The following is a 26,373-nucleotide window of genomic DNA, read 5'->3' on the forward strand; positions in this document are numbered from 1 at the left end:
CAGAGTTTAAACACTACCCATCCGCAAGGACGAAGGACTGAGATTGTACCACAGAACAGATGGCTGTGCTTCTCTATACCTCTTCTTTGGTTATTTGTCTTTGTTGTTTCATTTAACAGGTAATGAGAAAAGTATGTTGTTCTACAATTTTTCAGGCTCTCTCCTCATCAAAATGTCAAAAGGAAAACAAAGACTACATTTCTTTCAAACTCTATACATCATCATGCCCACTTTTTGCAACTTCTTGGGACCTCAGTCTGCTCTTGTTCCCAATGTATGCAGCTCCAGCTTGTACCTAATTTGAGCTGATTGACTAAGAATGAGCTCATACAAAATGCCCCTCTTTTCTTGAATGTACACTAAGTGAATGTCAGTCAAGCTTGACACATTGAAGACTTGTATAGGAAATTCTGCTGATGGATGTAGGCTTTAGACATCAACATTTATATAATTAAAGACTATATTCTAAAGCAGTCTGCACTCACCAGAAAACTGGATAAGAGCAATTTGGTAAGAGGTCGGCTCTTGAAATCAAAACTAGTCAACGAACACACAAGTCTTGGGAGTTCCTTTTGATTTGGTGTCTTTTATAGAAGACAAAAGCTTTTCAGTTTAAAAGTTAGATATTAAGGATCCAGTTTATATCCAACAGACTTACAGTGTCCCAATGAAGTGATGGTAGAAATAAGGGGAAGGAAGAAATGCTGAACATTCAATTTACTTTCCTCTCCAGACTTATGAAACTTTGTTCACCACAACTGCATGTGATGGACCCTTTATTTGGCTGATTGGGAGAAAAAATGCTGTTACTCTGTAAGGGCTCTCTCTGCAATTGATGGCAGAGGGGCAAGATTTACCTGGGCGGGGCAAGGAGGAACAGGAAGTTGCTGGACCAGGTTGTGGGGGGCACTGCCCTTCCTGGTGACTTTGGTAGGGTATTTATAAGCTAGGCAGTTCCGGAGAAGCCCTATCTCACTGGGATCAGGCTGTCAATACTACTCATCCCATCCATGGAATCAGAGTAGAACTGGGCTTCTTTATGATCTGCTGTTGGCATTAAGCTAGTTGACCTTTTTCCCTGGAGACTGGTAAGGATTTTTTTCCCTTGCCGCCAGATTGACTGAAACAGTGTAGGTTATTTCACCCTCCCCACAGTGGGTCAGGGACCTGGTTGGGTGGGCAGAGAGGTTAAGTTAAAATGTAATGACCCAGTAATACAAAAAACACGTAGCAGACGTTCAGTGCAGGTACTCATTACAGAAGGGATATGCTGATCAGCTAAAATGGAGGAGAAGAGAATTTAGAGGAAAGCATCTATTAAGGAAGCTGGGGAAGGGGGTTCAGGGTTTCTAATATCTGGGACAGTGTGGAGCCAACCCCCACCCCCTTCCTTTTCAGTCCCTTTATACGAGGTGTTGGGCAGCAGAGTCCCAGCAATAGACCCAGGTTGGAAAGGGAGAGGGCTGGCAGCAGCTCCCCAAACAGGTGGGACTGGTTAAGGAAATAACGATGACCTGCACTGTACACTTTATGTTGCCAGGTACACCCAGATATTGTGGGTGAATAAAGCTGCAGCCTAATTAAACCACATCTATTGCCCCCTGCCTTTCTTCCAGCATAGCTGGACAAATTACAGAATTTTGTAAGCCTCAAAAGGTACCATGTATAGTAAAATACTTTGTACATTTGTTTTTCATGAATCTTAAATCAGCCTTTAAAGTAGATACTGTAGAAAGCGTTGTACAACAAAGCAATTTAAATCCTTTTATCAATATGGTGGCTTCATCTTCTATTCTTTGACAGGCCCAGCTGAGGACCATCTATAAAGGAATTAATAATATATTCTCTCCACTGGCTGCACAGGGATCAGACTTTGCATAGCAAAGGAGGGGTGGATATTTAACCACAGTTAATAGTCTCTTTTCATTTCACATAACCATAGATACAACATGTGATCACAAAAGGGATTGGTCTTCTCTTTTTAAAAAGCTTTCAACTTTCCTATACCTAAAAGGTGCTCCTGATACACTTGGAGCTCATATTGCTAAGAGCAAAAAATATACTTGTTGCTAACACAAAGGGCTTCATTTATACTGTACACACATTATAAAAGCAAACCTGGGATATCAATGACTTTGCCATGAATATGTTTAAGGAATATGATGAGGCTGGCAGAATACTGCTAAAAATTGTTGCTTCACTAGTCACAAGACGGCTAGATGGGGTCACTTGAATTTATATAAATGCTGAAAAGGATTTCTGGTAGGCTAACAATATTTTTACAAGGATTCAATTTTTAAAGTTGTATGCTGTAATCACAAAAAGATACTGTGTTTGTTGAGAGGAGATAACAGAACTCAAGGCAAAGTTGGTGTTAACTCACTAGATCATGGAGTTATTCTATTTTAAAATCAGTAGCACAAACAGCGTATAACAGAAAAGGAATTAGATTGGTTTAAAATCCAGACTTACCAGTATTTGTCAAATACTGAACTTTTTTCATCACTCCTCCAGTGTAAACCCCAGGCTCATAACTATCCATTTCACCAGAGACAATATGAGCCACCCTTGCCGCACGCCCTCGGATGGCACCGGCTGCACGATCTAAATCATCAGCATCCTGTTCTCTCAGTGCAAGGATGCACTTGTTTACATCCTCCAGAATGTGGCCTTCTGTGAACAAAACAACAGCTACCTTTTAGATTGGATTCCTTTAGCTGTGATTCCACTCAGACAAAGTCAAACAATGAGTTCATGCTTTCTTGCCAATTTGGATATAGTGCACAACACTTATTTGGGCATAAGACTCCAGCTTTGCCTTCTCTTGTGACACCTGGTACTTTTCATTTGATATGATTAAAACTGTTAATTGACATTCCAATAGTATTCCCCATTTCAGCTGTATGTGCAATACTGTTCCATTTGCTGTGATAGTAATGTAGTAAGGAGTCAGGAATGGTTACAAAGGCCCAAATCTTCAAAAGTATTTAGGAGTCTAACTCCCATCAGAATAAATGGACGTTAGGCATCTAAATACCATTGAGGATCTGGACCTAAATGTCTAAAAACATATATGTAAATTAAAGTTCTAGGAAAGTTTTCATACATTCTGGATAGTTGAAGGATGGAACCAGGGGAAGATTTATTACTATAACTGAAGATGTCCTGTGTAAATGTCTATGGCAAAGTGCTTTATAAAGATATGAATTGAGTATCTAAGAATTGCCATAACTGAATTAATCTTTTCTGTGTTCATGGAAATAGAACCATCATTGTTTAAACAATATCTATGCTGATGACTTACAAAATTCTCTGCAGGCTAAGCATATCTGGCTATTTCTCCATATTTTCCTATATGGCTTGCTGGTAGCTGAAATAAATCATCAATAAAACTGAGCTTCCTATTTTGCATTCCAAACCTTTTCCCCCTTCCTACTTCCACTTATTGCCTAGGTATCCATTTTTGATTCCTTCCTCTGCTTCTCCTTGCACATGCATGCTATTACCAAATCTTGCTATTTCATTCTCCACAAAATATCCAATCTATCAAGAAAAAAAAACAAAACCACTTTTGCATTTCCATGAGTTTGTCCCTGAGATCTCATCTCAATTGATCATCTCCATTTCCTGCTAGGTTAAGTATGTTTGGTCTTCAAGCAAGATAATGAGTCACCTTGCTTATAATCATATCTTCTGTGATGAGACTGTGAAATGCTTATTTGGTTAGACACTTAGCAGATGCTTCTTTAACTACCAGATGTTTCCTTAACTCACTTTACAAAATGTTGATGGGTCCTCATGAATGTTAAATATCAACTATATGTGAAAGGTAGCAATTACTGTGCTGTATACTTATTTTTGTAGTGCTATTGAGTGATTATCCTATTTTACTGTGTCTACTTACCCTTTTTGTTATATGCTGATTTTGTATGTTTTTATTTTGTTTGATCCTTTTACTGGGATGGTCATCTTCACCCCCAAGCCATTTTTTGGTTCAAATCTTAATGCCAAAGGAATTCTTTTGACTTTCAAAGGGGCTGTGTTAATTTCTGCACTGTATCCTCTACCTTTAGAAACCTGTCCCTAAGTGTTTAATTCTTTGTGCCATAGATTCCAAGCTTCTCGGAAATGTATATATTATATAGAGGGCTATATTATTATCTATACAGATGTGTAATCTAATACCTGATTGCAGTATGGGAAAACAGCTACCCTCCTTGACAGTTTCGATTTATAATATCATTAATTATGTTTATGATTTTTTGTACCATGGCTTTTAATACCATTTTCCTCCTGCTGGCAACAGTAAGGTATATTTATGGACAACTTTTGATTCTGATCTAAAAATAATGATACAATTAGAGAGGAGAGGGACTTGCAAAGCTCTTCATACAGAAGAGTCAGATTTTTCTTTTTTAATTCAAGGGCCTCAGAGCTCTCACCTGCCGAATAAGACACTGATTCAGCAAGGTGCTTAAGCATATGGCTAACGTTAAGCATGTTGAAATACTCACGTGCATAACGTTAAGTATGTGCTTAACTAATGTAATTAATTGGGGCATTAAAGAAATAAGTGATTACTCATGATGGGAAAAAATGTCTACTATTTTCTTCAAATAAAATAAACGGTTCTTAAAAGTCACAGATAATGTTAATTGACCTTCTACCCTAGGTGTTTCTTTCATATACATCTTGTTATTGAATTACTTCATTTCATACACAGACCTAAAATGAGCCCTTTTTCTCTGCTCAGATGTATTGTAAAATAACATCAGTAAGAGAGGATGTGAAGAAAACAGATTTTGGTAGCAACATTAAGAGTGTCATCAAGAACAGATAGACTCCTACACTACACAATAAAGCCATCCAGTTCCTACACCCCGCATGTTAATACAGGATGTATCTTGTTGAACACTGCATAAAGAATATGTCAGTATTAACTTAAACCTTGTACTATTACATGGTTATAAAAAGGGAATCATGTTTATAGTGATTTAGAAACCCAAAATAACACACCAGACAAAATCCACCAGTGTATAAATCACAAAGTATTTAATTGAATACAATGCAGAAACTCCTCAAACATTAACAACCATCACAAACCTCACCACATTCCACTCCAAGTGCAAGCCACATTTCTTTGACCTTGCCTTCTCTGATATAAACACAGAGCAACATCTATATAATAAACATCCTACCAAAAGAAGACACTCCACTTCACACACTTCTCCTGGGGAAAGGATAACAGAACACACACGTGACAGATGTCAGTCATGTCACTTAGTGCAGTATGTTGACAGAGGTATAAGTGCTTATATAGAATAGAAACACTAAGAGGACCAGGGGATGGGAAAGGATGGCAATTAGAAAAAGAAAGCAAATTTAAATATAGAGGACAAAAAGTACTATTAGAAAAACTGTCCTTCAGGATCACTAATGTCAATTGCATTTTACAACACAATAATTTCTGAAGAAAAAAGCATTAACGATATAAGCAGGACAAACATGTTCTTGGATGTGCATTTTCAGAAGGTTCATTCTGTTGCCTGAGACATTAATTTCAGCATTGCACATAGAAAACATTAATTTAAGTTTATATTTTGTTTGGGTTTTACCTTAGGATGTACAAATAATTGATTGGGCTGGCAGATTCTATTTGAGATTAATTTTCTCTCTCTCACGCAGATGGTTTCAAGGGATCAGCATTTTAAAAACACACACACAAAAGCTAAAAAATGAAAAAAAAAATGTTTCTGAAAGTGAATGTCTATTAATTAGAAAATTGGCAGATGAAAGGGATCAGTATAATTGGCTAATGAAGGTTTTAGCTTACATGAGAATGGATCGTCAACTGTCTGGGTAAGAGCTTTATAGCAATATGAAGCCTTCTAAGGTATTTATAACTCCTGGAGGAAAATTTAAGGAATTTTCTCCCATTCATTTTAAACTAGGGCTATTGATTAATCGCAGTTAACTCAGGTGATTAACTCAAAAAATTAATCACAATTAAAAATTGTGATTAATCGCACTGTTAAATAGAATACAAATTGAAATTAAATATTTTTATGTTTTTCTACATTTTCAAATATATCTATTTCAATTATAACACAGAGTACAAAGTGTACAGTGCTCACTTTATATTTTTATTATAAATATTTGCACTGTAAAAATGATAAGAAATAGTATTTTTCAATTCACCACATACAAGTACTGTAGTGCAATCTCTATCATGAAAATGCAACTTACAAATGTATTTGTTGGTTCCATAACTGCACTCAAAAACAAAACAATGTAAAACTTTAGAGCCTACAAGTCCACGCAGTCCTACTTCTTGTTCAGCCAATCACTAAGAGAAACAAATTTGTTTACATTTATGGGAGATAATGCTGCCCACTTCTTAATTACAATGTCACCTGAAAGTGAGAACAGGCATTTATATGGCACTGTTGTAGCTGGCTTCGCAAGATATTTATGTGCCAGATGCACTAAAGATTCATATGCCTCTTAAGGCTTCTTCCATCTTTCCAGAGGACATGCTTCCATGCTGATGACGCTTGTTAAAAAAATAATACAGTAATTAAATTTGTGACTGAACTCCTTGGGGGAGAATTGTATGTCTCCTGCTCTGTTTTACCTGCATTCTGCCATATATTTCATGTTATACTTGTCTCAGATGATGACCCAGCACGTTATTCATTTTAAGAATACTTTCACTACAAATTTGACAAAATGCAAAGAAGATACCAATGTGAGATTTCTAAAGATAGCTACAGAACTCGACCCAAGGTCTAAGAATCTGAAGTGCCTTCCAAAATCTGAAAATTATGAGGTATGGACATGCTTTTAGAAGTCTTATAAGAGCAACAGTCTGATCCAGAAACTACAGAACCCAAACCACCAAAAAAGAAAATCAGCCTTCTGCTAGTGGCATCTGACTCAGATGATGAAAATGAACATGTGTCGGTCCATACTGCTTTGGATCGTTATCGAGCAGAACCCGTCATCAGCATGGACGCATGTCCTCTGGCATGGTGGTTGAAGGATCAAGGGACATATGAATCTTTAGCGCATCTGGCATGTAAATATCTTCTGACGCCAGCTACGACAGTGCCATGCAAACGCCTGTTCTCACTTTTAGGTGACACTGTAAACAAAAGCAGGCAGCATTATCTTTTGCAAATGTAAACAAACTTTTTTGTACATAATTCTATATTAGTAAGTTCAACTTTAATGATAAAGAGATTGCACTACAGTACTTGTATTAGGTGAATTGCAAAATACTATTTCTTTTGTTTTTTTACACTGCAAATATTTGTAATAAAAAATTAAAATAAATATAAAGTGAGCACTATACACTTTGTATTCTGTGCTGTAATTGAAATAAATATATTTGAAAATGTAGAAAACATCCAAAAATATTTAAATAAATGGTATTCTATTATTGTTTAATCACACGATTAATCAGGATTAAAAAAATAATCGCTTGACAACCCTATTTTAAACCACTTAAAATAAATGTTGGAGGAGCTGGAATGTTAGCAGCTTGATCATCAACTTTTTGCCCTCAGTTACACCTGTGGATTCCCAATGAATTTAAAGTAATTGCATGGATGTAACTGAGAGCAATATTTGATCTTGTGTGTCCTGGTTAAAATAATTGACTTCAGTCCAAGACCTTCAGGCCCAGAACTTCAGCAGGTATAAACTGGTTTAGCTCCATTGAAGCTATGCCAGTATACACCGGCTGAAGATCTGGCCCATCGTGTTAGAACCTAAGCCAAAGTCTACTGAAGTCATTGGGAAGATTCCCAATTATTTCAATGGGCTTTGGATCAGACCCGTACAGACACAATTGCGGAACAAGGGGAGATAGGTGCTTCAGATCTCAGCTTCACAGTTCATCATCTACCCAATTTAGGCAGACAGTACCTCACAACAATCACATGTCCATTCATGAGTTATTTAAAACTCTCAGCAGCCTGCATTGCACCAACCTGTTATCTTTTCTTCCTATTAACCAAGCTCTATAGCACGGCCCTGTAGCTTGCTCCCATCCTTAATATCACATTATTTGATCTGCTTTGCTCCTTATTTTATTTTTTAAATGGACATTTATCTGAGCCTTTTTTGAGTAAATTTTCCGACATTACTTCAATTTCAACAGGTGACCCACAATTTTAAATGCTGCTAAAGAAAAAGCATTCATACATAGATCAAATCTAATGAGATCATTCTCCTTGTTTGGTTTAGTAAGACACCGCTAATCCATAATGGGAAATTGGTGTCTACATGATAATCCCCTCTCTTCATGGCTGTACGCAGTGCAGTCCCTGGAAGAGATGTTCCATCTCCTAGCCAACTGATGGTAGAAACCAAATTTTATCCCCTGCTCAGAACTAAACTTGGAAAAGGCTTGCCACAAGAACTCTTCCAAAGCTGCAAAAACATATTGAGCATAAAGTAACACTGAACAGCAAACTCACTATTCTTTAACAGGCTAGTTAAAACATAATCCTATGAGGGTTCGACCCTAAAGAATTTCCCCACCCCCCAAAGAAGGAACAAAAGAGCAGCACCATGAGCAGGGCCGGCTCCAGGCACCAGCTTGCCAAGCAGGTACTTGGGGCGGCCACTCCGGAGAGGGGCGGCACGTCCAGCTATTCGGCGGCAATTCGGCGGACGGTCCCTCACTCCCGCTTGGAGCGAAGGACCTTCCGCTGAATTGCCGCCGCAGATCGGGATCACGGCTTTTTTTTTTTTTGCCGCTTGGGGTGGCAAAAACCCTGGAACCGGCCCTGACCATGAGAGAAAGGAATATTGCTTTCTTTGGGGGCAGTGACTGACTAGTGCAAAAGCCAGGTGGCCATTCAGACAAAGGAAATTGCCAGTTTCCTATTCTCAAACATAGTTAATGTCCGCTAATCCTCACAAATAGGAGTGTACCAGCACTTAAGAGGTATCTTGACAAGGGAGCTAGAAAAAAGGAAAAAAAGATACACTCCTGGCACTATATACAACAGAAGTAAGGGTATTAATAGGAGGGCAGAGGATGGGGAATAAACTGCATTTTACCCCCTCGCTACAAGAGATATCTGCTGAGGTCAGTATATCTAATCTCCAGTTCCTACTGAAGTCTTTGTACCCTGGACAGGGAGTTGCTTTGCAGATTTCCTCATAAAATGCATTGGGTTGTTTGGCAGAAGATGTCAAACTTAGTTTAGTAAATTGTGCTTCGATTTTCTCTGGAGGTCATAAACCTTTGGCTCTGATATACATGTTATAAGTCATCTGGTAATATGAGTTTTTGACACTTTTCTTTGACTACTGGATGATGCAGAATTATTGATCTTCTGAAACCCATGGTGTATTCATATAGGTTTGACATCTCATCTGGTATATAACTGGGAAAATATAGGGAGCTAGCTGGATAAAATGCTCTTTTATGTGCTTTGACCTTGTCTTTTTCTTCATTTTTCCTGGGCCAGAATATCCATCATGGTCTCACAGAATTTGGGAGGGAAAGTACTTTCTTGATTCTTCTCTCCACAATCCTCTGGCTAAAATATAGGGAATTTTCCTTCCTTAGCTCATAAATGGAGAAGGAGAATTCTGCTTTTTCTGTTTCTTTGATTTGCTTATGTGACAATTTGGGGCAGCTGGGCCTGAGGTCCCATTTCCATGAAAGGGTAGCAGAGTGTGTGCCCAGGAAGTGTGCCAGAGAGGCCAAAGAAAGAGACAGTCCTGGAGCCAACCCAGACCAAAGGAAGATTAAGTGCACATGGGTGCAGCATGGTAGAATCCAAACACAACAGCCAGGTAAATGTCCTGTGGGTGAACTTTACCAGCATTGTGACAAGGAATCTATTTGGAAAGCTGTTTGGAGGGGGATTCTACAGTACAAAAGAAATATCTGTCCTTCAGTGCATGGAGAGAGGCTTGTGCCACACATTAAATATATCAAACAACCAAGTTGATTGCTTGGTCTTTTTCAGCATGTTTGCCATTTTGAGGAGCAGAGTTGCTTAGAGAGCTGGTAAATAAAAAAAATTAGGTAGGTAGGGTCTACAAACTAACAAGTTACATTCCCACTGACAGAAAAGTAAGGATTCCATTTTCCTTTCTACTTGATCTGCATAAAAGAAGGTCTGAAGATTGCAATTTTATTGCTTTTGGTGAGAAATGACTTAGCATTGATCAGGGCAAAATAAATCTGTTTTCTGCCCCCCATAGCTAGGAAATGGAAAGCTTATAGTTGATGTACTTGTATTCTAAAAACAAGATCTAGCTAAGAAATTGTCTGGGTTCACAAAAATATTTGTAAAAAACTGGGAGATTTTTAGGATTTATTAATTCTTTAGTCTAAAATGCAAAATCATTTTTCTTACAAAATAGTTTATCTGAGTTATCGGTGGGACAATGGATATTAATGAGATATGGAGCAAGGGATATATAATGAGGTATAGAACTTTTAGTTTCTTATTCAGTTCAAATCTAGTCCAAGTCTGTAGTGAGGAAAAAGCTGTTACAATCTGACAAGCTTTCCAGTTGTCTATGGGAAACAGGATTCACTGCAGTTCCTAGTCCATATTTTAAAAATAATACACTGCAGGCACCCTTGTTAATAATCTCAGGGGTGAGGCCAGGCAATGAATGAAGACCAAACTATCCTTGCTAGACCCTTCAGGTCAGGGCTGAAGAGTATTTAGGAAGCTTGCATCACTTCTGCTTGTGCTATACTTTCTGTGAGTAAATAGAGGCCTTCAGTCTGTTCAGCACTTCCAGGGATACTAAATTCACTTTGTAAACTGAAAGTCTATTTCCTTCTGCTACATTAGCAGTATGTGACTGCAGACTTTTTTATATAATTTTTTAAATCTCTTTTACAACGTTAATAACGGAGCATACCCTATTATGTTAAATGCCAGCTATTTTAGAGATGTCAATAAAATATTGTCAGAGGATAATGGCCATCTGCCGCTCTTAGATAATTGCTCAGGTGAAGACGCTCATCCCATGGTAACATTCTACTATAACAGCTTTATGTCTTCTATACCAAACAACTGACGTAAATGTGATAAGTGTCTGATGCAGTAAAATTTGTCCTCTATGCCTTTGTTGAACAGCAGGTAAAAAACTGTCATTTGATCAACAAAAGCTGGTTTGGGATAGAAACCTCATGGAACCTCCACACAAATATGATAAACTCTTACCTGTGATGAACGCATGATTTTTCCTAGTGGTAGAATTGATACACATGCACCTTGCATAAAATTTACATATGAAGTCAAAGTTTCACAAATGAATATTTTCATTCAAAGTGAAAACCTGTACATTGCTCATTCTCAGGAGCAGCTGTCCAGGGATCTAACTGGTTGGTTGATAATAAAAGATAAGAAGGTTAAATACAATAGGGTGGCAAGGAATTAATACCTCTGTATAGTATAGATATGAAATTCACTGAGTATAAGGCTATGTTGTACAGAAAGCAATGAATACATAAACGAGAAAGATGTTATCATAATGCCAAAAGTAGCAGAAAATTCAGCAACAAAATAAAGCAACAACAAACACCTGTTGTGGAACAAAAGAGATAATGAGCTAAAAGAGAATAATATTTGAAATTAGGACAATGAAGCAGAAAAGGCTTTAAGTGTCTGCAAAGAGTTGGCAATTGCTAAGACAGAGAAACAGTTCAGATGTTCATACACAGCAGAGGCTGTTTAATACTTGGTTTGAGCTCCTAAAGAAAGCCAAGAGAAATCTTGAAGCAATGAGAAAAGACCAGCTGGCTCATCAGCTTATTCTCCTTTTAGTACTATACCTCCCCTGTCATGCCATCTAATCAAACTATCTTGAACAAATTCAGTGTTATCATCTCAGCAATCTTGCCTGGAAGGCCATTCCTCGCATTTAAGCATCTCTGCATGAAAAACAGATTCACAACATCTGTTCTGATATTGTCTTACTTTAATTTTTGTTTTGTTGCTTTTTCTAATCATCTTTATTAGTCTGAACATAGTAATTTCAATGATCCTTATTTCACTGTCTATTTTTTAGATCAGAAGTCAATATAGCACAAGAACCAGGCAGACTGTAGATGGAGAGCATCTATTAGTTGATTAATATTAAGAGTCAACACAATAAATTATGTATGTGTTCCACGATACTTCACATGAATCAGTGGTGTGTATGGCAATCACTTAAAGAGCAACATTTTTATCTCTCTCGTCAATATTTCGCTTTTATTTAATTTTAACAACATATCCTAGAGATTGAATGAGTGGACAGACTGCTTATCATTCAACAAAAACAAAGTATATGTTCACAAATTGGTACTTGTATAAAGTTATACCAATCACATACATAAGTTTCAATCTATAATGAAAAGATTCTATCTGCTTCCTTTCTTTTCCCTTTCATTTTGTTTCCTGCTTGCTCCTCTCTGATTGATATATCTGCTGTGTTAGGCCTCCATTTACAAAAGGAGAAAGCAAATCCTGAACTGCAGAATTGACTTTAATGTATTACTTCCTATATTAGGAATGCATACTCCAGCAAAGTATTTATACTGTCTGACAGTGAGTGAAGGTTTACTTTTAAAAGTGCCCATGCTACTAGTCCTGACTTTGTCATCCCCCTTCTTAGTTGCTTTGTATATATTTCATTGAGACACTGATTCTCCCCTGTGCAATCATATATTACATATTTATATAGATGATAGGTTGTGAAGTACACTTACCATAACTTGTAAGTACCTGTATATGGAAAACATCATAGAGTGATTGTTGTGATTTTACATGCATAAAGGTAAGGAAATTGAAGATTAGGGCTCACTTGCATGCAATTACTTCTGTATGTATATATCTATATAAAAATAAACTAAACTTACTGTTGGGCAAAAAATGTAGTTGACCTGGAATTAAGGTTTTCATTAAGTCTGCATCTTCCATCCCACTTTTATATTTTAATCAAGAGTATGGTAAATTCAATGCATCTGTCCCTACATGTGCTTGGATTCTATTAGAACTTCTTTGAATCAATGCTGGGGGCACCTCTGTGCTTGTTTCTCCTCTGCTACATTTTAATTTCCAAATGACCCACAAACCCAATCACTATTTCACCCAGTAGAAAGTACCATACAGGGACAAAATTCATTTTTTGACTTTACAAAACAACACTTTTATGAAGCTAAATTCAGAAGATTTGCCAAGCTTATTGATAATAAACATTTGGGCAAACAAGTCAGACTGAAAAAGTGCTTGCAGGCAAACAAAGCTCTGTTTCTCTTGCCATTATGGACTATTAAGATTCTAATAAAACATTATCTGAGCTTCGTATGGTATATCAAAGTCACACTGGCTGATCATAATGATGTTTTCTACGAACAAGTCTAACTGCAAAAGTGCTGGTAGGCAAACAAAAGTAGGCTGCTACTCTCACGACTATCAAAATACTGTGTAAATGTTAATTTTCATGGGGACTGTTAATTCGCTTTCCATTATTTTGAAGGAATCTGCAAACAAAGTATTTCAAACTCCAGCTGTTATTAAAATATGATTGATAAAATAGGGACATTCACAAACCGTCCCGGCATATTTTTATACAGATGGCAAAACAGAAGGTGATTTTGGTTTGCCAGCCTTAGCCAGTCTTTTCTATTTGTTTTTTTTAAATGAAAACCATGGAAAACGATAATATAGCAAAATCAACAAGGGTGATGCAGATCCGGTTCCCATTTATCAGAACTACCCTCTTCCCCCCACCAATAGTTCACAGAGAGTAGACTGGCAGTTTAGATAAATGTTTCCAATAATGACACAATACTACTTAGATGTTTGGTAGGCTTGTAGTTCACGCATCAGCCCGTATCATGGGAACTACAAAATAGCACACAGGAATTCCCATGATGGAGGATCCTGCTCAGAATGGTGTTCCAAGCAAACAGAGTGGTACCCTGGGAGCACTTTCCACTGGTGCAATTTGCATATGTAAATAAGCCCTATGACTTGTATGAATGTTGTAAAAGAGGTGACAATTTAGGAAAGAGGTGGTATTTGTCACCTGAGATGGCAGACTTTGAGATATTTAAAGTTATCATGTATGAGCATGTTGTATGCCTTCTGAAACCGATCAAGACAGGGAGCCTGATCCTCAGTTGATGTAAATTGGTGTAGCTCCAATGAAATAAATGGAGATCCTCAGATTGACAGCAGCTGAAGATCTGGCCCATTATAGTTTATGTACAGATTACCTATGCAAGATATTCCTCTAGTTCTTACTTCCTCTTGCAGTAGGGGCACACTGGGATCACAGAGGTATATTGCAGTTGTTGGACTGAAGTACCTTTCAATTATTCTTTACCTTCTCTACCTCCCATATAGATTTCCAGCACACAGCCTGCAACTCAGGTTGGACACTGAGTTCATGAATTTTGCCCTCGATGTTTTCTTCCAATATACTAAGGATCCTCAACTTGGTCAAGAACAATTGTATGTCCCATTCAGCTGCTGAAGATACTGAAGAGTATACTGTTTAATAATAATTACAAAAACCTCATTAATGTCCCATGGCTTGTTATTAAGTTCACCAGCGGGGAGCTTAATACAGAGTGTTACATTCAGTGATGTGCTTTAGCACATACTGTATATCTGCTGTCTGCTCAAGTTGGGAAGGAGGAAGAGTTAAACATACCTGAATACTGGCACCTTGTTGGTTAGGTTTCATTTATATAAATGTAAGCTAGAAAATTGAGAACTACAGCAAATACACCGAAAGCAGCTGCCACTTAGAATTCAGGCTCCATGGCAAAGCATAGAGGAGCCTGAAAATCTGGCACTCTGCACCAAAAGACCACCTTATTTTTAAATTATTTGCACCAATAACCAAGAGGTTTCTGTTACCATTAACTGTATTTATTCAAATACCAATTTTTAAAGCACCTATATATGTAAGCAGGCCTTATTACAAAAGCTAATCAAACAAATTATATGATGCTACACAGTACCATTAAAAACTACTGCTATGGCTGCATCTAGAAATACATCAGCAACCAAGCTTTTAGGAGATTAAAAAAATAACACAAAGCTAAATCAAATAAATATCTCTTGCATCATGCTCCAAAGGCTGCCAAAACTGGGCTCTGTCAGACTGATGAGGAACTGAATTCCAAATGCTGTGGCCCTCAAATAAGAAAGCTGTGCAGAGGAGAGCTAGCGCGAGTATGTCTACGTGAGTTGGGAATAACTTTGCTAGCTCCAAGTACAGACGTAGACTTAGTTTATGGGCAGGGCTCCTTAAGAGTCCAAAAGATAGAGGGTTTTGAGGGGATGGGCTAACTCAGCCTGTCTTTAGCTACAACCTCTTTCCCAGTTAGCACTGTCCCCCCTTTCTGATTTGTCTTGCCTTCCACCGCTCACCAGCACAAGGAAAGTTGCCAGTGAAAACTCCTCCAGCTCCTCAGCAGACTTTTCACTTTGGGTCAACTCTGTTACAATTCAAAATGGCATCACACAATTTAAACCCTCTGTACATTTAACCTAGTGAGGTTGATTCTCACTTCTGGAAAGGCATCTTTAAAATGCCACAGCGGTCCTAAGATGGCCTCATAGCAAAATAGAGTAAAGCCCCCCCCCCTTTTTTTTTATCATCCCACGCTAACACTGTTCCTTCAGAAATAATTAAACAATTATTTCAATATGATTCTATTTAGATTATATATATAGTCAGAAAGTATGTCGTGGTATATTTCCAATGTAGTTATCAACCCAAAAATTTTTTTTTTGAGAAGTGACATGATTTCCCCCTCACCTATAGCTATGCTATGAGTGAGCCTATAATCAGCACTCTTTGTGGCGTAATCATTTGAAAACTTGTCATACAGACTGGGGGGGGGGGGGGGGGGGAAATGTAATAATGTCAACCAGACCTTTGAAGATGGAGGGAAAACTGATTATATAGATATAGATAAGCAAGCCAGAAATCTGATTCATCTTGTTAGGCATCATCTGAGTACTTACAATATGTTGTGCAATTTGTTTTAAGTGACTTGAAATGTTCTGATTGCTATCTTAATGCTTGTGACTGTCCGAACTAATTGGAAACACGAGCCCAACCATGCACTAGAACTTAGTCTTTAAGTATGTGTGGCATTGAGACTTGACCTTAAGATTTATTGCATATGGACATTATTAATCAAGTGTTATTTAATACAGTATAAGTTACAATGACATAACAAGATTAAAGAAAGAAGGGCGATCTGAGCTTTCCAAACAAGGCAGCTCAGACCCTTTAAACCCCTGACTGAATGTGAATTTTTCTATATCTGAAAATAAACAATGGATTATATTAATAAATGAATTGTATTTAAAATACATAGTGTTTTGTAAATATTAATAGGGGACATCTTCCCACCTAGAGTCTTGAACTCAAAGATCATGCACCAAAAAAACCCAACACATGAGCCTTTGATTTCAGAAAAAAATATGACAACTGGTTGAAGTTTGTGAAATTCAGTGACAAAAACACACCCTAAACTATGGGAATTAGAGAAGGTCATTCACTTCTGCAGAAAAAACACACAGAAGGCTCTCTAAAGAAAGGGAAAACCCATGAGTTTCTTCCACTGGAGGAATAGAATATGCTGATAAGGTTTGCTGCTCATCCAAGAACCAGGGGGTTCAACCCCCAATCTGTGAAGATGCTGATGCGCCCAGTTCATCTATGTCTCTAAACGGGCTCCAGAGCCTCTTGCATCCTTTGGTTCTCAGACCACATGGGATCACCTAACTGATTCTCTTTTCATGGAAACATATTTAATGGGCGCCACACTGCCTGGGACTCCTACATAAGCAGCTTCCTCTGGAAAACACCTTCAAAGAGACAACCACCTTTGTGCTTTTTCCTATACTACCCCACATGCTCAGGGTGTTCTCCCTGTAAATATCCACAAAGCTACCTTGTTATTAACCTTCAAATCCCTCTGCAAAACTCACCTTTGCCTTGATGACTACATAAAACTTGACAACGGTTAGGCTGCTAGTGTGCAGAGACTGATGCCTATCATGCTGACCAGTACTTTCTCATTGTTCACTTGTAATTTCCCATCTATCTGTAACCATCACATGTGTCTTGTCATATAATTGAATTGTAAGGCCCATTGGGGTAGACACCATTTTTTTGTTCTGTCTTTGTACAGTGCCTACCACAGTGGGTTCCTGGTTCTACAACCAGAGCTCCTAAGTCCTATGTTAATAATAACAACAATAATTAATAAAACAGGAACTACTAAGTGCTTACTGAAAAAAAGAAATGATCTCTATTGTTTTTGGTTGCGAGTTTCACTCAATATGTTGTGACTAGAAATCAGACAAGGCTATAAAACTTTGAAAGCCATATTACATACCATTACATACAGAATAGCAGTGATGGAAGGGAAGGGGAGATCTCGTGGCTTTAGAAAAGAAATGTTTGAAGGAGAGATATGGGAAAATCTAGGTGAACGTGAAAAATCTTGATTGGGAAATGCAAGTTCTCAGAGAATTGGGGGAAGATTTTTTTCTAATGACAAATATAACTTTTATTTTAAACTACACATGAGATAGAAACAATTTATTATAGAACCTATTCGTGAATTTGTTTGTGTGTTCACTTAATTAGTCTTAAAGACATTTTCCAGAGTATCTAAGAGCTTGTCTAGCTGCCACAGCAATGTATGCTAAAGGAATGTGATTTCTAAAGTGCACCAGCAGGTTGTGTAGTAACTTGTCCACGTAGATCCTGCTTGCATGCACTAGAAGTTCCCTAGTGCACAATAATATAATGCTGTTTCAAACTGCTGTTTTGAAATAGCACTACATTAACACACAGACAAGGAAACTTTCAGCTTGCACCAGCAGGGTCTGCCTGAGCAATATGTCAACGTACTTTAGAAATCATACCCTTCTACTGTGTTGACAAGCCCTAAAACTCTGTAGAATCCAAGGAAAAGGAGGATTAAACAGATTCTATAGAATTGTGCTAAAACTTTCAAAAGCATCTAAATGACTTGGGAAACAAAGTCTCATTGACTTTCAGTAGAACTTAAGCACTTTTGAAAAATTTACTGTTTGCCTCTGCCCCCGCAGAATTCCAGTGATCTTAACTTTAGCTCACCCCCAAAAAATGGTACCTTCCAGGTATAGTTCTTACTATGCCTTGGACAAAATATGTGATGATCAGTCTTTAGACTATGTGATGATCAAAAACCTAGAACAAAGGTCAAATCAGCAAACACCAGAGAATGAAACTGGAAATGATGGAAGATCCATTTACTCAAAATATACAAAAAGTTTTCAATAACCTCAGTTGACAATTCAACATTGTGGATGTCAATAGTTTACAGCAATAAACAGAAGCTTTATGTGGGATAGAGGTAAATTTAGGTCTAAAATGAGTGATGCACTTAGTATTAATGGTACACAGTAGAGCAATACAGTCTGTTTCCAGATACTGATTTAGTGTGGTGAGGGACAGATGATACCTAGTGAATTAGAATCCTTCTTTTGGCAGGAACAAGTGGCATGGAAAGAGCTGCATAAGTCATGTTACCTAGTCCTTATTCACATCCCATTTGACTGCTATCCAGAACCTGTCAGACGGTTCAAGTGAACAGGGTAACAAACAATTCTTCCTGCTGCCTACAGCTTCTGGCAACTAATTAGTGGGGCAACAATTACCCAGAAGTAATCAAAACATATAAGTCACACCGGGTAAAAATAGGCAGTTGGTTATTTAGCAACTTATTCCTTATTAAGTGCCAGAAAAATATTGTAAATTGTCATATTAGCTTTAGCTTTGGTTAATCAACTTGTTTGACCATGTATTGTGTTCTTGGTGCATGACTAACTTATTCCTGAAATCCTGTCGTTTTGATATCATGGAATCTTTAAACTCTTACCATACAACTGAAAATGAATGAATCAGCATCAGCATGACACAAAGTGGCCCTGACACAGAGGTAATTCTGGGGGCTGGATGTTTTCTATTAAAATCTATCCACAAGACCTGCCTGAAGATCTAGTAACAATACATTTATGATTAGGAGCTCAGTTTGATCCTGAAATCATTCCTGAGCTTCTTGAGATGAGATTTAGGCATGCAAATGAGTCAGCACACAGACCCTGAGAGAAAAACTTCACCTCAATTTCCTCCAGCATAACCCCATTTTAACCAACAGAGGGGCCCTGATGGATCCCAGAGGGAGTAATGTCCATCTAACTTTGGTGGGAATGGTAGGTTAGTGTCATTTAGGGTAAAACTCAAATGTTTGCAATCCATAGTCATCCAAATTTCAATGTTCCCAATTTTTTGCAAACCTTATACTTTTTTTTTTTTTTTTTTTTTATAAACAGGGTTTGCAATTCTTGTTCATCCAATTCATGAATATCCAAAGCTTATATAAGTTCACAAAACTGCGTAGTCTGGAACTTCTTATGAGGTTTCTAGCATTTCTGCTTTTGGTACTAGCAAGAAATAACAAGGAACTGATTTTCTTGTTGTACATTGGTATTTCCAGTTCCAGACCCTTCTGGAAAGATGCACGGGGGAGTGGGGGGGGGGGGGCGGCAAACCAAACAATTCTATGAACATTTCAGAACCTTAGAAAAAACATTTGATTTGAGTTTGGTCTAAAAATTAAAGGCAGTTTCCGAGGCTAGAGGGGACTTCCCCCCCCCCCCAAAACCAGTTTGCCAAGCTCTAGTACAAAACTACAATATATCAATGTATTTCAAAGAAGTACTTTGAAGATGATGCTTATTAGCAACCCTCAGTTGCCAGAAAAAAGTTATTGTTATCCAGCAGTTACTGATAAATGGAAGGCAGATTTGCAAGGCAGCAACTAGGAAAGGAAGCGCTCGGACATGCCTTGCCTGGCTGCAGCTCTGCAAACCTGCCTGCGGTTGTATATACATAATACCAACTTGTAATCAAGAAATCTTCAGCCTTCCACACTCATGCCTCTCGAGGCAAACTGAAATCTTTAATGTTTAAAAGGCTATGAAAGAATATTAATTGTATTGCTATTTTGTACCATATCACTATGTGCTACCAGAGCCTAACAAATGAAATACAAATTGAAAATTATTTTTTTTCACTTGTTGCTTTAGTTTAATAAATAATGTTAAGTAAAAGATTACAAATGCAATGCCTTTGGAAAACCTTTTCAATTACAGGAAAGGCTACACATTTTGGCTCACATAAATTATAACCTTCAGTATAATGCAGCAACTACTACATTACCAAAGGGCATCCATCCAGCAAATCCCGATTCCAGCTAACACATCATCTTAGCAAAATCATTCAGTGGCTCAGAGCCCAGCAATCTCTCTCTCTCTCTCTTTTAATATGCTTCTTTAATAATATTAATTTGCTGTTTTAGACGTGGGAGTAGTTACATAAAATCCCCTTTGTAGTTTGTATATAAGAAACTGGACACAGCAGAAATGAAAAATTCCAAACCTAAACATATAATTTAATAATTGGTCTTATTTCTTATGAGCAATAATATTGATTTATACTAACAGACTGCTTAGAAACTAAACAAAATTACCTTGTTTGCAAATAATGTAAACTACATATTAGTCTAATCTTGAACTCAATCATTTTCTATACTGTTTTTGATCTATGGTAATGAACGCACATAACCAAGTTGGTTCTGAATTGCTCCAGTGTCATTTCGGAGTAAGTCCCATGGAGTTACTTGCACTGTTATAATTAAACAGGATTTGGCCCAATATTTTTTAAAAATAATTATTGTAGCAGAAAAAATATTCATGATATAATCCAAAACAACATTTAAGTCTTATTTTATATTAAAGAAATAAGGACATGAAGAAAAATATTTAGAAAAACTGTATGTGGCTATGTATCATGCATAAACCAAATAATTTAAAACAAATCTCTTCAGGAAAGTCTCTCTTGCTCTGTACTTATTTTCCTGATGTTTCTTGTTTTTTTGTCGCTTTTAAACATACCTGTGATTTTGGTGATTTTTCAAATGTTAAATAGAATTCTTTTGAAGTTCAAATATGTGTTGAGCTGAAATGAAAAATTTGTGGCTTATAGCCAATCTAATCTAACGAACTGATCTATGTCCTGTGCGTGCTGTCTAATTGTGAATGATGCTCTGGATCACTTTCATTCTTTTAGTCAGTGGCTCCCAACCAGTGGGTCAGGATTCATTTTTGGGTCACAATCTAGTTCTAGCAGAATCACGAGCAGGTAGAACTTCTAAAAATACTTTAATGCAACAAAATGTGTAAGAAAAACATACTTTATCACCACATCTACCTTCATGTTGTATGAAGAAAATACTGTCTAAAACCTTCTAACTTAGGGAATGATCATTCTCAAATCTAAAGCACTTCCAAATCTCCCATTCAGTCCAACCCCCGCATTGGCATTCCATATGTCAAACTACCACTAGTTGGCAGAGATTTGAAGTACTGCTGGTATGGATATTTATGGTTTTCTACCTGTGACTGTTATACTACGGGTCAGCACAGCAGCAAGGTTATTGTGATTCTGTAAGGGTGGAGTTCCAGGATCTGGGATATAAAGAGAGAAGGGACAGCATTTGAAGTGTGTGTCCCCAAAAAAAACTCAGCTAAATTTAGAAATTGCCTTGAGTGTATTGGAGTTGGACAATATAGCATAGCTAAGTGAAAAATTAAATGTCACAGTGAATATCCTAGATGATACATTATAAGAAGCTCATTTTAAAATATGTGATAGGGTAGAATATGTCTGATGGACAGTGCATAGATACAGGTTGACAGTTTCAAGAAATGAAGTATTCATTTTGTGTGTAGCTGACTACCTCTCTTGATCAGAATATTGATATATTGAACAATAGGGGATCAGTTAACTGGTTAAACCACTGTTACCAGCATGTATGGATCAGAGCTATAGGAGGAGAAATCATATATGCTGCAGGCAATGCATGTACCAGGGAGCTAGAGAAAACAGCAATAGCATTATAAAAAAAAAAAAAAGAAAAAGAGCAGGATGAACCAAGGATTAGAAAGGCTAAGGCACTTCCCTTTGGAGGAAGGGAATGGATGCACTGATGATAAAGGAGGGTAAAGTGATAGAGGGAGATGTATGGGGGAGGATTAGGGACTCAGTCCATGTTTGAGGGTAACACTATCTATTGCTATTGTTTAAGAAGCTCAGATACAGGGAGTAACCTAGAACGAAATGTTTCAAAGTACCTTTTTGAAAATAAGAACAGGGTGATGGAGAGACAAGGATCTGAAAAGAAATGGCAGTTTCTCACTTAAGAGATCGGATCCCTGGGTGTACTGAGTCATAGCCACTTATGTTAGTGACAGAAACATTGAGACTTTTTACTCCTAATAGTAGAGGACCTTAAGGATCCTAAATCCTACACTGCCAATATGGCATCTGATCTGAGGGAGCCCCCGGTATTTCATTCCTGCACCCCTGAATCCACCAACTCTGTCAAATCACTGCAGTCCTGGTCTGCAGTTTCATTTGCTGAAGTATGCAAATTAACTGGGGAGAGTGAGTGATTACAGGCAGAATTACCTCTGCTGCCTGCAGCACGAAATGGGCACTGTGTGGAAATGTGACTTTTCCAGCATTGTGGTTTCCTGATCATCACCAAAAATCAATGGGATACTTTCCATTCATGTCCTAATTAGTCTGTGAACCTTTGGAATTGATTGGACACAGTCTTCAAAAATTATTGCATTACAGACAGAGAAATGCCATTGAGTTGAGCATGAATCCTGATTTTGCTCAACCAATAATCTCTTCAAGCCTTCCAAACATTTAGATTTATTAGACTGTGGAATTGTCTCCTAGGAGCAGTTGTGGAGGCCCTGTCACATGGGACATTTGGACCTAGCCTAGTCAAAGCAAAATATATATTGATTAGGGCTGTCAAGCAATTAAAAAAAATAATTCCACTTAATCATGCTGTTAACCAATTACAGAATACAATTTATTTAAATATTTTCGGATGTTTTCTACATTTTCAAATATATTGATTTCAATTACGACACAGAATACAAAGTGTGTAGTGCTTACTTTATATTTATTTTTATTACAAATATTTGCACTGTAAAAAACAAAATAGTACTTTTCAATTCACCTAAGTACTATAGTATAATCTTGATATGAAAGTTGAACTTGCAAAATTCAACAAGCAAAATTGTACAAAATTATGTACAAAAAAAAGCATTGAAAAATAAAAATGTAAAACTTTAGCGCCTACAAGTTCACTCAGTCCTACTTCTTGTTCAGCCAATCTTGTTTACCTTTGCAGGAGATAATGCTACCCACTTTTTGTTTACAATGTCACCTGAAAGTGAGAACAGGGGTTCGCATGATATTGTTGTAGCTGGCGTCACAAGATATTTAGGTGCCAGATGCACTAAAGATTCATAGAGCAGGAGATATACAATTTTCTCCCCAGAAGTTCAGTCACAAATGTTAATTAATGTATTATTTTTAAGGACCATCATCAGCATGGAAGCATGTCCTCTGGCATGGTGGCCGAAGCATGAAGGGGCATACAAATGTTTAGCATATCTGGCACGTAAATACCTTGCAACATTATCTAAAAATGTGCCATGCAAACTCCTGTTCTCACTTTCTGGTGACATTGTAAATAAGAAGCGGGCAGCATTATCTCCCGTAACTGTAAACAAACTTGTTTGTCTTAGCGATTGGCTGAACAAGAAGTAGAACTGAGTGGACTTGTAGGCTCTAAAGTTTTACATTGTTTTGTTTTTGAGTGCAGTTATGTAACAAAAATAATATCTACATTTGTAAGTTGCACTTTCATAATAAAGAGTTTGCACTACAATACTTGTATGAGGTGAATTGAAAAATACTATTTCTTTTGCTTATCATTTTTAGAGTGCAAATATTTGTAATAAAATAATATAAAATGAGCACTGTACACGTTGTATTCTATCAATATATTTTAAAATGTAGAAAAATATCCAAAAAATATTTAATAAATTTCAATTGGTATTCTATTGTTCAACAGTGAGATTAAAACTGCAATTAATCATGCTTAATTTTTTTGAGTTAATTGTGTGAATTAACTGGAATTAATGAAGAGCCCTAATATTGATACATTAGGAAGGACAAATCCATATTGGCAAGGAGTTGAGCTATATGTATTAATAGGTGTTTTCATCTCCGATTTCTAGGATTCTGTGAAAATTTGTCCATTTAATTAACTAACGAACATACTGCAGAATTCACCAGTTGCTCTCTTCCTTCCTTCCCATTAAAGGCCAGAATCTGACCGGGAATGAAGAGAAAACTGATCCTACCCCCACCTACCCCACCCTCCATGCAAGGGTCAGCCATAATTATAGCTCCCTTCCAACACCCCCTTTGGAGGTACAAAGCAGATCTTTCTGGATGTGCAAGGGAGACCACACTACCCATCCTAAGGGGTGACGCAGTAAGCATGTTAGATCCCCATCCTGCCCTATGCCAGGAAGCTGAGGCAGAATGGGGCTGCTTGCAAAGAAGGGTTGTGCCTAACAGATACAAGTGAGCTCTACAATTTCTGTAAGGTGGGAGAGGAAGTGGATGCAATTTTGATGTGTGGTAGGAAGGGAACACATATTGAAAGGCAGAACAGAAGCTAGTTCTAAAGAGAGCAACTTATGTGCCACATGTTCACATTGCTGTAGCAAACCTCTCTTCGTTAGGATCATCAGGTGTATCCTCTAAGTATTTGCAGTTTTAAATGTAGTATTTTGTATGTTAATCATATTTATCAGACTTCCTACACCACAGTGGACTACTAAAGAACCCCTCTTTGCTCTGACTATAGGCTTGTAATCCTCGATTATTATTACATCTCCGGCACTACTTTTGAAAAGATGCAGAGCCAAACTCATTGCTGGTGTTATTTGGGGCAATCCCACTGAGTTCAGTGGAGCACTGCGAATTTACACCAGCTGAGAATTTGGTCCATTAGCCCCTACTTTCCAGGGGGGCACTGTATCCTTTTGCATACATAGCAAATGCCTTCTGAGTTACCTCCAGCTGCTCTCTCATGCTATCCTGTTTTCCACCGCTCTCCATTTTCTTAATACTTTCCATGTATTAAAAAGTAGTTTTTATGGTATGAGTTTCTAATACAAGACTATTTCTGATCTAAGACTGCTGTGTCTCAGTTCCTGTGTCTACTGACTTCCATTATGATTCAAAAAACCCTGTAACCATATACCTTTATTATAAGGGATATATTGCCAAGTGCCCATATGGAGGATTAGTAGGCTCTAGAGACGAATTTCAAACCTGTTCCAAAGGAGAATTTTAGAAAACTATTAGCACTTTGTCTGCATTTCAGCCTTTTACTTTGCTTCCATTTCAGCATCTTCTCAACTACATTCAAGGAGAAAGAAACCCAACATTTTCCTAATTCTCATTTGTCAATTGTTAGTCAGTCAGTCATACAGCACTCGGCAGTTATAGCAAGGTCAATGCTGAGTCATCCATTCTCCCCCTTGGCAGTGCTATCTGATTCATGGCAACTCTTCAGTTAAAAATTTATTCCCATCCGCCTACACCTGAGACAGTCTGCATGTCCGTTAGCCCTACCACAGAATTTCCTCAACAGTCCAGGCTGAATACATTTATCTATTCTGAATAGTCTCAACCGTTTCCCAGTCTAATTTCTATGAAGAGTCGACTTTTGCAGTGGCACTATTAAAAAATGTTGTGTTAAAGTAAACTTTATTTTTCACACTATATTGAAAGCAGCATATTGTTAATCAGTCTACAAGCTTCCACATCTTCAGGCTTGTTACTCTATATTTAGCAGTGAAGAGGGTTTGGGCTGTAGGAGTTTTAATTAACAAAGAAAAGAAAAATTAAAAGAAAAGGAATAAAGCATAAATAATAAGTTCCCAGGAGAAAAGCAAATGTGTCTTGCTGAGGGAAACTCATATGGGATTTTTTTTTCCTTTTCTTCTTTTATATAAACTTGCACCTTAGCGGATGTGTGCAAAAATAACTATCTACAATTTCACCCACTAGCAAGGGTGGCAGGGAACATATTACTGAGCCATGTGCTAACAGGATAATCAGAACAATGGATCTCAGACAACTTCTACATATACTGAAGGACTACCTATGCAATAATGATACATACACATTTTGTGGTAGATTTAACAGATATTGCTTTTTAACAAATTAAAAATTTTAGAGTTAGACATTCATATTACACATACATTTATCATACATCACAGAGTGCACCCTTAACTCTGCCCCCTCAATCCAGCCTTCTCCACAAACCCCTCTACCAAGCTAATAATAAATAATAATAATAATAATAGT

The 26,373-nt window shown here is 37.4% G+C and overlaps 1 protein-coding gene across 15 annotated transcripts in view; it reads right to left on the reverse strand.

The window, feature by feature from the left end:
• The window catches only part of CTNNA3 (catenin alpha 3), a 939,042-nt gene that overhangs the window by 215,842 nt on the left and 696,827 nt on the right, over window positions 1-26,373 (reverse strand). For 14 of the 15 annotated variants that reach the window (XR_010589482.1, XM_065553430.1, XM_065553429.1 and 11 more), the window contains one exon: window positions 2,473-2,673. The exons of the other annotated variant lie outside the window; for it this stretch is intronic. Coding sequence is in view for 13 of the 14 variants with exons in the window: in XM_065553430.1 (XP_065409502.1) it covers window positions 2,473-2,673 (201 nt within the window). In the remaining variant the exon portion in view is untranslated. The remainder of the gene's footprint in view (window positions 1-2,472; window positions 2,674-26,373) is intronic. 15 annotated transcript variants of the gene reach the window in all.

Source organism: Chrysemys picta, chromosome 7 (assembly GCF_011386835.1).
Source record: "Chrysemys picta bellii isolate R12L10 chromosome 7, ASM1138683v2, whole genome shotgun sequence".
Lineage (NCBI taxonomy): Eukaryota > Metazoa > Chordata > Testudines > Emydidae > Chrysemys > Chrysemys picta.